Source organism: Eptatretus burgeri, chromosome 17 (genome assembly GCF_056783735.1).
Source record: "Eptatretus burgeri isolate ZD-2024b chromosome 17, Ebu_testis_v1, whole genome shotgun sequence".
In the NCBI taxonomy this organism is placed as follows: Eukaryota; Metazoa; Chordata; class Myxini; order Myxiniformes; family Myxinidae; genus Eptatretus; species Eptatretus burgeri.
In genome coordinates, this window is record NC_140977.1 from 58,706,071 (window position 1) to 58,721,797 (window position 15,727).

The 15,727-nt window shown below is 46.4% G+C and overlaps 1 protein-coding gene across 1 annotated transcript in view; it reads left to right on the plus strand.

Annotated features, from left to right (window-relative positions):
* The first annotated feature begins 1,261 nt into the window (after window positions 1-1,261).
* ALDH16A1 (aldehyde dehydrogenase 16 family member A1) overlaps window positions 1,262-15,727 on the plus strand; it is a 57,782-nt gene continuing 43,316 nt past the window's right edge. The window contains exon 1 of the mRNA XM_085862579.1: window positions 1,262-1,424. Coding sequence (XP_085718705.1) covers window positions 1,347-1,424 — 78 coding nt within the window. The 5' untranslated portion in view covers window positions 1,262-1,346. The remainder of the gene's footprint in view (window positions 1,425-15,727) is intronic.

Below are 15,727 nucleotides of genomic sequence, written 5' to 3' on the forward strand. Positions count from 1 at the left end.
TGTGTGTTTATTTGTTTGTTTGTTTGTTTGTGTTTGTATGTGTATTTGTTTGTGTGTTTGTTTGTGTATCTGTTTGTTTGTGTGTTTGTTTATTTGTTTGTGTGTTTGTTTGTTTGTGTGTTTGTTTGTTTATTTGTTTTTTGTGTTTGTTTGTGTGTGTTTGTTTGTGTTTGTTTGTGTGTTTATTTATTTGTTTCTTTGTTTGTGTGTTTGCTTGTTTGTTTGTGTGTTTGTTTATTTGTTTGTGTGTTTGTTTGTGTGTGTGTTTATTTATTTGTTTGTTTGTGTTTGTTTGTGTGTGTTTGTGTATGTGTTTGTTTGTGTCTTTGTTTATTTGTTTCTTTGTTTGTGTGCTTGTTTGTTTGTGTGTTTGTTTATTTGTTTGTGTGTATGTGTTTGTTTATTTGTTTCTTTGTTTGTGTGTTTGTTTGTTTGTGTGTTTGTTTATTTGTTTGTGTGTATGTGTTTGTTTATTTGTTTCTTTGTTTGTGTGTTTGTTTGTTTGTTTGTTTGTGTGTTTGTTTGTGTGTTTGTTTGTGTGTGTGTGTGTTTGTTTGTGTGTGTTTGTGTGTTTGTTTGTGTGTTTGTTTATTTGTTTCTTTGTTTGTGTGTGTGTTTGTTTGTTTGTTTGTTTGTTTGTGTGTTTGTTTGTGTGTGTGTGTGTGTTTGTTTGTGTGTTTGTGTGTTTGTTTATTTGTTTGTTTGTTTATTTGTTTGTGTGTTTGTTTGTATGTTTGTTCATTTGTTTGTCACGCTACTCCTCCTCCAGTTCTGGCCTGATTACATCCAAACTTGTTACATCAGTGTATCGGGGTGTTTTTACCTTTACCGTTGATCTGGGAGAGGGGGAGGTAAGGGGTGGGGGGGGTTGGTAAGGGGGACGAGGATAATTCTCGAGTAAATGTGTGTGGTGTGTCGCCGCCTCCACGTGGGGAGGGTATTACAAGTGCCACCATGTGCAGGACAGTATTCCTGTCCCCATGTTTTTTAGTGCATTGAGGTGGTTTGAATTATTATAAACAGTCGGTATGTTTTTGCTTCATGAACGTAACCCGGGTTGTTGTTGTTCTTTTTTCCCCCAATACAGAACTGGCCGTTGTCTATACACCGCCCAAATAAAGGTGTACATCAGATATTGCTAGTCTGGTATAACTTGCAGAATCTTCAGGTTTGTCACAGCCAATATGGTAAAATACAATGTACCCGTTTTTACAAGTAGTGACTAGATATTGTGGCGACCCTGTACATCGATCCCGGGCCTAGCTCGACTTTGTGGGTCATCGTGTAAATTCCACCTGCTCGCCGCAAGCCTCACGGCGGTCATTGCGCATGCGCATGGATTCGTCATGGCGGCTCCGACTTCGCGGGAACTTTTGGACTCGTTAAACTACGGGCCCGTCATGGAGGACGATTCCTTCGCGCAGGTTCGTGCGGTGTATGAAATTGTGCTGTACCATCGGTTCTTTCCTGTTTCCAGTAACCTGTTTCCGCAAGTTATTTTGCATTGGACTGATGTTATAACCTGGCAGTGTGAGCTGTCATCTGGATGCGCGCACTTCACAAGGATAGGGATCAGGAAGATGAGGAATTTGAACCCAGATGGAGGTCGTTCGGCCAATCACGCTGTTCCTTGATTATCAGATCATATATAATTTGTCTCATCACATCCACTTTACCTCAAGAATTCGATCCAGTTTTACTTCACAATAGGGGGGGGGGAGGAGAAGAAGAAGAAGAATTCGATCCAGTTTTACTTCACAATAGGGGGGGAGGGAGGAGAAGAAGAAGAAGAAGAAGAAGAAGAATTCGATCCAGTTTTACTTCACAATAGGGGGGAGGAGAAGAAGAAGAAGAATTCGATCCAGTTTTACTTCACAATAGGGGGGGGAGGAGAAGAAGAAGAAGAAGAAGAAGAATTCGATCCAGTTTTACTTCACAATAGGGGGGGAGGAGAAGAAGAAGAAGAATTCGATCCAGTTTTACTTCACAATAGAGAGGGAGGGGGGAAGAAGAAGAAGAAGATTTCGGGGGATGATGAGAGGAAGGTGAAGAGAGGAGGAGAGGAAGGGTTGTAAGGAGAAGTGGTGGAGGAGGAGGAGAGGCACACAGGGATATCAATGGGTGATATTATTTATTTGTTTGTGGGCTGCACTTTCACCCCGACACAAGACCCTCACAGATGACACAATCATGATGCAACCGCTCCCGAACTCCTCCGTCTTGCCAATATCCCTCTACCCAGGGCCGGATTTTCCAATAGGCAACATAGGCCATTGGCCTAGGGCCCACCAGGAACTGGGGGCCTACCAAGGACTTGTGGGTTCTCTGATCGGTCAAGGAGTAGGCTAGTAGGCCCTATAGTAAAGGAGTAGGCTAGTCGGCCCTATAGTAAAGGAGTAGGCTAGTAGGCCCTATAGTAAAGGAGTAGGCTAGTCGGCCCTATAGTAAAGGAATAGGCTAGTCGGCCCTATAGTAAAGGAGTAGGCTAGTAGGTCCGGTAGTAAAGGAATAGGCTTGTAGACCCTGTAGTAAAGGAGTAGGCTAGTAGACCCTACAGTAAAGGAGTAGGCTAGTAGGTCCGGTAGTAAAGGAATAGGCTTGTAGACCCTGTAGTAAAGGAGTAGGCTAGTCGGCCCTGTAGTAAAGGAGTAGGCTAGTCGGCCCTATAGTAAAGGAGTCGGCCAGTATGCCCTTCAGTAAAGGAATAGGCTAGTAGGCCCTATAGTAAAGGAGTAGGCTAGTAGACCCTGTAGTAAAGGAGTAGGCTAGTAGACCCTGTAGTAAAGGAGTAGGCTAGTAGACCCTACAGTAAAGGAGTAGGCTAGTAGGTCCTGTAGTAAAGGAGTAGGCTAGTAGACCCTGTAGTAAAGGAGTAGGCTAGTAGACCCTGTAGTAAAGGAGTAGGCTAGTAGACCCTGTAGTAAAGGAGTAGGCCAGTAGACCCTGTAGTAAAGGAGTAGGCAAGTAGGCCCTACAGTAAAGGAGTAGGCTTGTAGGCCCTAGAGTAAAGGAGTAGGCTAGTATGCCCTATAGTAAAGGAGCAGGCTAGTAGGCCCTACAGTAAAGGAGTAGGCTAGTAGACCCTGTAGTAAAGGAGTAGGCTAGTCGGCCCTATAGTAAAGGAATAGGCTAGTAGGCCCTAGAGTAAAGGAATAGGCTAGTAGGCCCTATAGTAAAGGAGTAGGCTAGTAGGTCCTGTAGTAAAGGAATAGGCTAGTAGGCCCTATAGTAAAGGAGTAGGCTAGTAGGTCCTGTAGTAAAGGAGTAGGCTAGTAGACCCTGTAGTAAAGGAGTAGGCTAGTATGCCCTATAGTAAAGGAGCAGGCTAGTAGGCCCTACAGTAAAGGAGTAGGCTAGTAGGCCCTACAGTAAAGGAGTAGGCTAGTAGGCCCTACAGTAAAGGAGTAGGCTAGTATGCCCTACAGTAAAGGAGTAGGCTAGTAGGCCCTACAGTAAAGGAGTAGGCTAGTAGGCCCTACAGTAAAGGAGTAGGCTCGTATGCCCTACAGTAAAGGAGTGGGCTAGTAGGCCCTACAGTAAAGGAGTAGGCTAGTAGGCCCTACAGTAAAGGAGTAGGCTAGTAGGCCCTACAGTAAAGGAGTAGGCTCGTATGCCCTACAGTAAAGGAGTAGGCTAGTATGCCCTACAGTAAAGGAGTAGGCTAGTATGCCCTACAGTAAAGGAGTAGGCTAGTAGGCCCTACAGTAAAGGAGTAGGCTAGTAGGCCCTACAGTAAAGGAGTAGGCTTGTAGGCCCTACAGTAAAGGAGTAGGCGAGTAGGCCCTACAGTAAAGGAGTAGGCTAGTGTGCCCTACAGTAAAGGAGTAGGCCAGTAGGCCCTACAGTAAAGGAGTAGGCTAGTAGGCCCTACAGTAAAGGAGTAGGCTAGTAGGCCCTACAGTAAAGGAGTAGGCTCGTATGCCCTACAGTAAAGGAGTAGGCTCGTATGCCCAACAGTAAAGTAGTAGGCTAGTAGGCCCTACAGTAAAGGAGTAGGCTAGTATGCCCTACAGTAAAGGAGTAGGCTAGTAGGCCCTACAGTAAAGGAGTAGGCTAGTATGCCCTACAGTAAAGGAGTGGGCGAGTAGGCCCTACAGTAAAGGAGTAGGCTAGTAGGCCCTACAGTAAAGGAGTAGGCTTGTAGGCCCTACAGTAAAGGAGTCGGCTAGTATGCCCTTCAGTAAAGGAGTGGGCTAGTATGCCCCACAGTAAAGGAGTAGGCTAGTAGGCCCTACAGTAAAGGAGTAGGCTAGTAGGCCCTACAGTAAAGGAGTAGGCTAGTAGGCCCTACAGTAAAGGAGTAGGCTAGTGTGCTCTACAGTAAAGGAGTAGGCCAGTAGGCCCTACAGTAAAGGAGTAGGCTAGTAGGCCCTACAGTAAAGGAGTAGGCTAGTCGGCCCTATAGTAAAGGAGTAGGCTAGTAGGCCCTACAGTAAAGGAGTAGGCTAGTAGGCCCTACAGTAAAGGAGTAGGCTAGTATGCCCTACAGTAAAGGAGTGGGCGAGTAGGCCCGACAGTAAAGGAGTAGGCTAGTAGGCCCTACAGTAAAGGAGTAGGCTAGTAGGCCCTACAGTAAAGGAGTAGGCTAGTAGGCCCTATAGTAAAGGAGTCGGCTTGTAGGCCCTACAGTAAAGGAGTAGGCTAGTATGCCCTACAGTAAAGGAGTGGGCGAGTAGGCCCTACAGTAAAGGAGTAGGCTAGTAGGCCCTACAGTAAAGGAGTAGGCTAGTAGGCCCTACAGTAAAGGAGTAGGCTAGTAGGCCCTACAGTAAAGGAGTAGGCTCGTATGCCCTACAGTAAAGGAGTAGGCTCGTATGCCCTACAGTAAAGGAGTAGGCTAGTAGGCCCTACAGTAAAGGAGTAGGCTAGTATGCCCTACAGTAAAGGAGTAGGCTAGTCGGCCCTACAGTAAAGGAGTAGGCTTGTAGGCCCTACAGTAAAGGAGTAGGCTTGTAGGCCCTACAGTAAAGGAGTAGGCTTGTAGGCCCTACAGTAAAGGAGTAGGCTAGTATGCCCTACAGTAAAGGAGTGGGCGAGTAGGCCCGACAGTAAAGGAGTAGGCTAGTAGGCCCTACAGTAAAGGAGTAGGCTAGTAGGCCCTATAGTAAAGGAGTAGGCTTGTAGGCCCGACAGTAAAGGAGTGGGCTAGTAGGCCCTACAGTAAAGGAGGAGGCTAGTAGGCCCTACAGTAAAGGAGTAGGCTAGTAGGCCCTACAGTAAAGGAGTGGGCTAGTATGCCCTACAGTAAAGGAGTAGGCTAGTAGGCCCTATAGTAAAGGAGTAGGCTTGTAGGCCCTACAGTAAAGGAGTTGGCTAGTAGGCCCTACAGTAAAGGAGTAGGCTAGTAGGCCCTACAGTAAAGGAGTAGGCTAGTAGGCCCTATAGTAAAGGAGTAGGCTTGTAGGCCCTACAGTAAAGGAGTGGGCTAGTAGGCCCTACAGTAAAGGAGTAGGCTTGTAGGCCCTACAGTAAAGGAGTCGGCTAGTATGCCCTTCAGTAAAGGAGTCGGCTAGTATGCCCATCAGTAAAGGAGTGGGCTAGTATGCCCCACAGTAAAGGAGTGGGCTAGTAGGCCCCACAGTAAAGGAGTAGGCTAGTAGGCCCTACAGTAAAGGAGTAGGCTAGTAGGCCCTACAGTAAAGGAGTAGGCTAGTGTGCCCTACAGTAAAGGAGTAGGCTAGTAGGCCCTACAGTAAAGGAGTAGGCTCGTATGCCCTACAGTAAAGGAGTGGGCGAGTAGGCCCGACAGTAAAGGAGTAGGCTAGTAGGCCCTACAGTAAAGGAGTAGGCTAGTAGGCCCTACAGTAAAGGAGTAGGCTAGTAGGCCCTATAGTAAAGGAGTCGGCTTGTAGGCCCTACAGTAAAGGAGTAGGCTAGTATGCCCTACAGTAAAGGAGTGGGCGAGTAGGCCCTACAGTAAAGGAGTAGGCTAGTAGGCCCTACAGTAAAGGAGTAGGCTAGTAGGCCCTACAGTAAAGGAGTAGGCTAGTAGGCCCTACAGTAAAGGAGTAGGCTCGTATGCCCTACAGTAAAGGAGTAGGCTCGTATGCCCTACAGTAAAGGAGTAGGCTAGTAGGCCCTACAGTAAAGGAGTAGGCTAGTATGCCCTACAGTAAATGAGTAGGCTAGTCGGCCCTATAGTAAAGGAGTAGGCTAGTAGGCCCTATAGTAAAGGAGTTGGCTAGTAGGCCCTACAGTAAAGGAGTAGGCTAGTAGGCCCTACAGTAAAGGAGTAGGCTAGTATGCCCTACAGTAAAGGAGTAGGCTAGTAGGCCCTACAGTAAAGGAGTAGGCTTGTAGGCCCTACAGTAAAGGAGTAGGCTTGTAGGCCCTACAGTAAAGGAGTAGGCTAGTATGCCCTACAGTAAAGGAGTGGGCGAGTAGGCCCGACAGTAAAGGAGTAGGCTAGTAGGCCCTACAGTAAAGGAGTAGGCTAGTAGGCCCTATAGTAAAGGAGTAGGCTTGTAGGCCCGACAGTAAAGGAGTGGGCTAGTAGGCCCTACAGTAAAGGAGGAGGCTAGTAGGCCCTACAGTAAAGGAGTAGGCTAGTAGGCCCTACAGTAAAGGAGTGGGCTAGTATGCCCTACAGTAAAGGAGTAGGCTAGTAGGCCCTATAGTAAAGGAGTAGGCTTGTAGGCCCTACAGTAAAGGAGTTGGCTAGTAGGCCCTACAGTAAAGGAGTAGGCTAGTAGGCCCTACAGTAAAGGAGTAGGCTAGTAGGCCCTATAGTAAAGGAGTAGGCTTGTAGGCCCTACAGTAAAGGAGTAGGCTTGTAGGCCCTACAGTAAAGGAGTGGGCTAGTAGGCCCTACAGTAAAGGAGTAGGCTTGTAGGCCCTACAGTAAAGGAGTCGGCTAGTATGCCCTTCAGTAAAGGAGTGGGCTAGTATGCCCCACAGTAAAGGAGTAGGCTAGTAGGCCCCACAGTAAAGGAGTAGGCTAGTAGGCCCTACAGTAAAGGAGTAGGCTAGTAGGCCCTACAGTAAAGGAGTAGGCTAGTGTGCCCTACAGTAAAGGAGTAGGCTAGTAGACCCTACAGTAAAGGAGTAGGCTAGTAGGCCCTACAGTAAAGGAGTAGGCTAGTAGGCCCTACAGTAAAGGAGTAGGCTAGTAGGCCCTATAGTAAAGGAGTAGGCTTGTAGGCCCTACAGTAAAGGAGTAGGCTAGTATGCCCTACAGTAAAGGAGTAGGCTAGTATGCCCTACAGTAAAGGAGTGGGCTAGTAGGCCCTACAGTAAAGGAGGAGGCTATTATGCCCTATAGTAAAGGAGTAGGCTTGTAGGCCCTACAGTAAAGGAGTAGGTTAGTATGCCCTACAGTAAAGGAGTGGGCTAGTAGGCCCTACAGTAAAGGAGTAGGCTATTATGCCCTATAGTAAAGGAGTAGGCTAGTCGGCCCTATAGTAAAGGAGTAGGCTAGTAGGCCCGACAGTAAAGGAGTAGGCTAGTAGGCCCTACAGTAAAGGAGTAGGCTAGTATGCCCTACAGTAAAGGAGTAGGCTAGTAGGCCCTACAGTAAAGGAGTAGGCTAGTAGGCCCTATAGTAAAGGAGTAGGCTTGTAGGCCCTACAGTAAAGGAGTAGGCTAGTATGCCCTACAGTAAAGGAGTGGGCGAGTAGGCCCTACAGTAAAGGAGTAGGCTAGTAGGCCCTACAGTAAAGGAGTAGGCTAGTAGGCCCTACAGTAAAGGAGTAGGCTAGTAGGCCCTACAGTAAAGGAGTGGGCTCGTATGCCCTACAGTAAAGGAGTAGGCTAGTAGGCCCTATAGTAAAGGAGTAGGCTAGTCGGCCCTATAGTAAAGGAGTAGGCTAGTAGGCCCTATCGTAAAGGAGTATGCTAGTAGGCCCTATAGTAAAGGAGTGGGCTAGTAGGCCCTATAGTAAAGGAGTAGGCTAGTAGGCCCTATAGTAAAGGAGTAGGCTAGTAGGCCCTACAGTAAAGGAGTAGGCTAGTATGCCCTACAGTAAAGGAGTGGGCTAGTAGGCCCTACAGTAAAGGAGTAGGCTAGTAGGCCCTACAGTAAAGGAGTAGGCTAGTATGCCCTACAGTAAAGGAGTAGGCTAGTAGGCCCTACAGTAAAGGAGTAGGCTAGTATGCCCTACAGTAAAGGAGTAGGCTAGTAGGCCCTACAGTAAAGGAGTAGGCTAGTAGGCCCTACAGTAAAGGAGTAGGCTTGTAGGCCCTACAGTAAAGGAGTAGGCTAGTGTGCCCTACAGTAAAGGAGTAGGCTAGTAGGCCCTACAGTAAAGGAGTAGGCTAGTAGGCCCTACAGTAAAGGAGTAGGCTAGTAGGCCCTACAGTAAAGGAGTAGGCTAGTAGGCCCTACAGTAAAGGAGTAGGCTAGTAGGCCCTACAGTAAAGGAGTAGGCTAGTCGGCCCTACAGTAAAGGAGTAGGCTAGTAGGCCCTACAGTAAAGGAGTAGGCTAGTAGGCCCTATAGTAAAGGAGTAGGCTTGTAGGCCCTACAGTAAAGGAGTGGGCTAGTAGGCCCTACAGTAAAGGAGGAGGCTAGTAGGCCCTACAGTAAAGGGGTAGGCTAGTATGCCCTATAGTAAAGGAGTAGGCTAGTCGGCCCTATAGTAAAGGAGTAGGCTAGTAGGCCCTATAGTAAAGGAGTAGGCCAGTAGGCCCTACAGTAAAGGAGTAGGCTTGTATGCCCTACAGTAAAGGAGTAGGCTAGTAGGCCCTACAGTAAATGAGTAGGCTAGTAGGCCCTATAGTAAAGCAGTAGGCTTGTAGGCCCTACAGTAAAGGAGTAGGCTAGTATGCCCTACAGTAAAGGAGTGGGCTAGTAGGCCCTACAGTAAAGGAGTAGGCCAGTAGGCCCTACAGTAAAGGAGTAGGCTAGTAGGCCCTAGAGTAAAGGAGTAGGCTCGTATGCCCTACAGTAAAGGAGTAGGCTCGTATGCCCTACAGTAAAGGAGTAGGCTAGTAGGCCCTACAGTAAAGGAGTAGGCTAGTATGCCCTACAGTAAAGGAGTAGGCTAGTAGGCCCTACAGTAAAGGAGTAGGCTAGTGTGCCCTACAGTAAAGGAGTAGGCCAGTAGGCCCTACAGTAAAGGAGTAGGCTAGTAGGCCCTACAGTAAAGGAGTAGGCTAGTATGCCCTATAGTAAAGGAGTAGGCTAGTCGGCCCTATAGTAAAGGAGTAGGCTAGTAGGCCCTATAGTAAAGGAGTAGGCCAGTAGGCCCTACAGTAAAGGAGTAGGCTAGTATGCCCTACAGTAAAGGAGTAGGCTAGTAGGCCCTACAGTAAATGAGTAGGCTAGTAGGCCCTATAGTAAAGCAGTAGGCTTGTAGGCCCTACAGTAAAGGAGTAGGCTAGTATGCCCTACAGTAAAGGAGTGGGCTAGTAGGCCCTACAGTAAAGGAGTAGGCTAGTAGGCCCTACAGTAAAGGAGTAGGCTAGTAGGCCCTAGAGTAAAGGAGCAGGCTCGTATGCCCTACAGTAAAGGAGTAGGCTCGTATGCCCTACAGTAAAGGAGTAGGCTAGTAGGCCCTACAGTAAAGGAGTAGGCTAGTAGGCCCTACAGTAAAGGAGTAGGCTCGTAGACCCTACAGTAAAGGAGTAGGCTAGTAGGCCCTACAGTAAAGGAGTAGGCTAGTAGGCCCTACAGTAAAGGAGTAGGCTAGTAGGCCCTACAGTAAAGGAGTGGGCTAGTAGGCCCTACAGTAAAGGAGGAGGCTAGTAGGCCCTACAGTGAAGGAGTAGGCTAGTAGGCCCTATAGTAAAGGAGTAGGCTGGTAGGCCCTACAGTAAAGGAGTAGGCTAGTATGCCCTACAGTAAAGGAGTAGGCTAGTAGGCCCTATAGTAAAGGAGTAGGCTTGTAGGCCCTACAGTAAAGGAGTAGGCTAGTATGCCCTACAGTAAAGGAGTGGGCGAGTAGGCCCTATAGTAAAGGAGTAGGCTAGTATGCCCTACAGTAAAGGAGTAGGCTAGTAGGCCCTACAGTAAAGGAGTAGGCTAGTAGGCCCTATAGTAAAGGAGTAGGCTTGTAGGCCCTACAGTAAAGGAGTAGGCTAGTAGGCCCTACAGTAAAGGAGTAGGCTAGTAGGCCCTACAGTAAAGGAGTAGGCTAGTAGGCCCTATAGTAAAGGAGTAGGCTTGTAGGCCCTACAGTAAAGGAGTAGGCTAGTATGCCCTACAGTAAAGGAGTAGGCTAGTATGCCCTACAGTAAAGGAGTAGGCTAGTCGGCCCTACAGTAAAGGAGTAGGCTAGTAGGCCCTACAGTAAAGGAGTAGGCTCGTATGCCCTACAGTAAAGGAGTAGGCTAGTAGGCCCTATAGTAAAGGAGTAGGCTAGTCGGCCCTATAGTAAAGGAGTAGGCTAGTAGGCCCTATCGTAAAGGAGTAGGCTAGTAGGCCCTATAGTAAAGGAGTGTGCTAGTAGGCCCTATAGTAAAGGAGTAGGCTAGTAGGCCCTATAGTAAAGGAGTAGGCTAGTAGGCCCTACAGTAAAGGAGTAGGCTGGTATGCCCTACAGTAAAGGAGTGGGCTAGTAGGCCCTACAGTAAAGGAGTAGACTAGTAGGCCCTACAGTAAAGGAGTGGGCGAGTAGGCCCTACAGTAAAGGAGTAGGCCAGTAGGCCCTACAGTAAAGGAGTAGGCTAGTATGCCCTACAGTAAAGGAGTAGGCTAGTAGGCCCTACAGTAAAGGAGTAGGCTAGTAGGCCCTATAGTAAAGGAGTAGGCTTGTAGGCCCTACAGTAAAGGAGTAGGCTAGTAGGCCCTATAGTAAAGGAGTAGGCTAGTTGGCCCTATAGTAAAGGAGTAGGCTAGTAGGCCCTATCGTAAAGGAGTAGGCTAGTAGGCCCTATAGTAAAGGAGTGGGCTCGTAGGCCCTATAGTAAAGGAGTAGGCTAGTAGGCCCTATAGTAAAGGAGTAGGCTAGTAGGCCCTACAGTAAAGGAGTAGGCTGGTATGCCCTACAGTAAAGGAGTGGGCTAGTAGGCCCTACAGTAAAGGAGTAGGCTAGTAGGCCCTACAGTAAAGGAGTAGACTAGTAGGCCCTACAGTAAAGGAGTAGGCTAGTATGCCCTACAGTAAAGGAGTAGGCAAGTAGGCCCTATAGTAAAGGAGTAGGCTAGTCGGCCCTATAGTAAAGGAGTAGGCTAGTAGGCCCTATAGTAAAGGAGTAGGCTAGTAGGCCCTATAGTAAAGGAGTAGGCTCGTCGGCCCTATAGTAAAGGAATAGGCTAGTCGGCCCTATAGTAAAGGAATAGGCTAGTAGGCCCTATAGTAAAGGAGTAGGCTAGTAGGCCCTGTAGTAAAGGAGTAGGCTAGTAGACCCTGTAGTAAAGGAGTAGGCTAGTAGACCCTGTAGTAAAGGAGTAGGCAAGTAGGCCCTACAGTAAAGGAGTAGGCTTGTAGGCCCTACAGTAAAGGAGTCGGCTAGTATGCCCTTCAGTAAAGGAGTGGGCTAGTAGGCCCTACAGTAAAGGAGTAGGCTAGTAGGCCCTACAGTAAAGGAGTAGGCTAGTAGACCCTACAGTAAAGGAGTAGGCTAGTAGGCCCTACAGTAAAGGAGTAGGCTAGTAGGCCCTACAGTAAAGGAGTAGGCTAGTAGGCCTTACAGTAAAGGAGTAGGCTAGTATGCCCTATAGTAAAATGAATAAAATAAAATAAGGTCACAAAAAATATAACAGTACATTTTTAAATACCCCTTTCCCACCATACATACATCTATCTATCTGTAGATTATATACATTAAGTGTTGTATTTAGTGGACTTCATTGTTATATTACGTGTGTTTTTGTGTTCTTATTTTGTGATATTGGTATCTCTTATACTAGACTTGAACTAATTTATTATTACTTTATGCTTACAGATTATTCTTGGAATCTTGGGGATTCTCATGAGATAGATTAATTATATCATCCCAGAAGAAATATATGAGTGGCTCACGAAAGAGAAAGTTAAAAGAAACCAAAGCTGCACAACTCCAATCACTTCCAAAGCTGACAACCTTTTCAAAACCAAAACCAAAAGAAGATTCAGAGCCTAGTGACGGTAAACTCCCAGGCGATGACCACGACGAAGCAAGGTCAGCTGAGTCACAGTCACAGATATCGAGTGAATCAGCAATAGAAGTAGAAGTACCACCTGTGATTGAAGCTTCATCCGATTCATCTCAGTTGACCGATAAGAAACATTCTGTGGAACAAGATGTTAGTGCTGATTTGTGTGTATTGAGTGATTCAGCTGACTGGCAGATAACACTGAACAACAAAAATTTTTTACTGGAGATGTGTAAAGTGATTTAGACTAATTTGGGTACGCTGATTTCAAAAATCATAACCGTTTTGCTGTATCACGTCAGGATTTTCAGTAACAGAAATATTCCCATTGCCTAGAAGTCAGGATTTCAATGAAATTTACAAAAATTCATTTATTCATTTATTTCATCATGAATGCTTCAAAATTATAGAAATTACAGAAAAACTCCACTAGAATGGAATTAAAAATGCTTTAGGCATTTGGCTTTGCGTTTGTGCTGCTCTGTGTCAGTTTCACGATGCAGGAACCAGCAGAAATCGCCCATCATGTTCGGGTTGTGCCGCCCTTGGTAACGCGTCTCCATGAGTGAAATCTCTTGGTGGAATCGCTCGCCGTGCTCGTCCGAGACTGCTCCCAAGTTGTCAGGGAAGAAGTTCAGGTGCTGGTGTAGGAAATGGATTTTCAGGGACATCCTGGAGCCAAGTTTCCTGAAGGACTCCAGCAGCTGCTGCACTATTTCTTCATAGTTGTCCGCGCGCTCGTTCCCCAAGAAGTTGTCCGTCACAGCTTTGAAGCTCCTCCACGCTGTCAGCTCTTTGGGGTTTAGAGTTGTCGGAAAAGTTTCGTCCTTCATAATCTGTCGGATTTGCGGTCCAACAAAGACACCAGCCTTGATCTTGGCCTCCGACAAGGTGTTGCCAAACTTTTCCTTGAGGTATAAAAACCCACGCCCATTCAGATCCATTGCCCGTACAAAACTTTTCATCAAGCCGAGCTTTATGTGGATTGGTGGAAGGAAAACCTTGGCTGGGTCGACAAGGGCGACATGCTTCACGTTGTGTCGACCAGGTACATGCTCTTTTCGCTCTTCCCAATCTTTCTTCGTCCAGTGATTCTTGTCGTCTCTGCTATCCCAGAGACAAAGGAAGCACATGTATTTCGTGTAGCCTGACTGCAGCCCTAACAAAAGCGCCACCACTTTCAAGTCTCCGCAGATGTGCCAGTTGAAGTCATTGTACTTGATGGAATCAAGCAGCTGCCGCATAGTCTCATATGTCTCTGTCATGCCGAACGCGTGAGCCAGTGGGACTGATGGTTTCTCGTTGCCATTGTGGAGCAAAACAGCCTTCAAGCTGTTCTTCCCCGAGTCGATGAAGAGGCGCCAGTCTGCAGGATCGTGATCACACCCAAGTTCTTTCAACAGACCGTTGATGTCACTGCAGAATGTCATCGTGTCTTCCATCTCAAAGAACTCAGCCATGTCTCTGTGACGTGCTCTGAACAAGGATATCTTGGTGTTAGGTTCAAGTAGATTCCACTGCTGCAGCCTTGATCCAAGCAGCTCTGCCTTCGCCTTTGACAGCGAGAGATCTCTTACAAGATCATTTAAGTCTCCCTGGTTCAGAAGGTGTGATTCTTGAGTGTCGGGTTCAAAAGGTTCATCATCACCATCCTCTTCACCACTGCTTACAGCTATGTTCTGATCAGCTGGAGGTGTTGGAACGAGGTTCTCGTCATCATGAGGCACAGGTTTACGAGCAGAGACGCAGTCAGCGTACTTGATGTGACCTTTAGTCTTCTTGTTGAAGCCGGCGATGCTTGTGCAGCAGAAATAACAATCATCATGATGATTCTGCGGCTCACGCCATATCATGGGCACCGCAAATGGCATGCTCGCGCGCTTGCCCACCAACCACTGAGTCAAGGTTGTGTGACAGCTTGTGCAGCAGATGTGTGGTGCCCAGCTCTGTTCTTGGTCCCCCACCTTACACCCGAAGTAGTGAAAGTAGGCGGCCTTCATTTTCACTGCTGTAGATATACTTCGCTGTTGATCTTTTTTGGTATACCGACCACAGACATAACAGAAGTTGTCAGGATGATTGGTACAGGAACGCCTACTCATCTTTATCTGAAAGAAAGAAATATAACACAAGTTAACAACAATTGTACGAAATAGACATGTTAAAGACATATGTAAATTTCATTGAAATCCTGACTTCCAGGCAATGGGAATATTTCTGTTCCTGAAAATCCTGACGTGATACAGCAAAATCAGCGTACCCAAATTAGTCTTAATCACTTTACACATCTCCAGTAAAAAAAATTTTTTGAAATTTGTTGTTCAGTGTAATTGATGATAAATTGATTGAATATTTAGTAAATCATCCTCTTGACCAAAACTGTGAACAAGGTGACTTCTCAAAATCCGCAAGAAGTGTGGGTGAGGGTGAAAAGGAAAGAGTTCGATATGTGCCCATATCCTTGTATACACGTAAAATGGCAAATGATGAAAAAGTTAAAAGGGAATGGCTTGTGTAGTCTCCAAAAACTGGCGATGTATTTTTTGTTCCATGCAAGCCGTTCAGCAAGCAAGTCTCATTGTTTACAAGTGGGTTTAGTGACTGGAAAAACTGCCGGCGTAGAGTTGCTAAACATGAAAGAAGTAAAGAGTTACATAAAAACTCAGTTACTGCTTTGGGTGTGAGGGCAGTTGCAGCAAGTCGAATTGATTCCACTTAGGCTTTGCAAGTCGAAGTAGAGAGAAAATATTGGAGAGAAGTTCTGTTGCGCATAGTTGAAACACTAAAATTTTTGACATCAAGAGGTCTTCCTCTCAGAGGTCGTGATTAAAGAATTGGCTCCAGCAACAATGGTAATTACCTTGGAGTACTGGAACTCTTGGCAAAATTTGACCCTCTTCTTGCACAGCATCTGATTAAGTACGGTGCTGTAGGTAGTGGAAAGACTTCATATCTCTCAAAAACGATTTCTGATGACATGATCAATCTGATGGCTGAAGAAATTCACTCGGTTATCATAAGTGAATTGAAACAAGCCAAATATTATTCAGTTGGTGTTGATTCCACACCAGATGTTCGTCATACTGACCAACTTACATTCATAGTTCATTATGTAAAACCTGACGGTAAACCTGTTGAGCGATTTCTGAAGTTCATAGACATACATGACCATGGTGCAGAGAGAATAGCCTCAACTGTTGTACAATTAATCAAAGATGTTGGTCTTGATTTGCGTGACATGAGAGGCCAGAGTTATGACAATGCTGCCAATATGTCTGGCATTTACACTGGTCTCCAAGCCAGAATAAAGGCTATGAATCCCCTGGCATATTATGTCCCTTGTGCAGGTCATTCCTTGAACCTTGTAGGAACATCAGCTGCCAGCAGTTCCTTTGTATGTGTTTCATATTTCAGTTTTTACAAGCCTTATATAACTTCTTCTCAGCCTCCACATATAGATGGGATCACTTGAAAGCCGCACTACCAGCTGCAGGGATTGTACTGAAATCCCTATCAGATACTCGCTGGAGTGCAAGGGCTGATGCTGTGAGAGCAGTGTTTTTACATTACCATGAGATAAAGTCAGCACTGGAGAACATATGTTCTTACAGCAGACAAACTGTGGCTACAAAGCTTGAAGGTGAAGGTCTCAGAAAAACAAATGGAATCATTTGAAACAGCATTTCTTACTGTAATATGGTATAAGATTTTG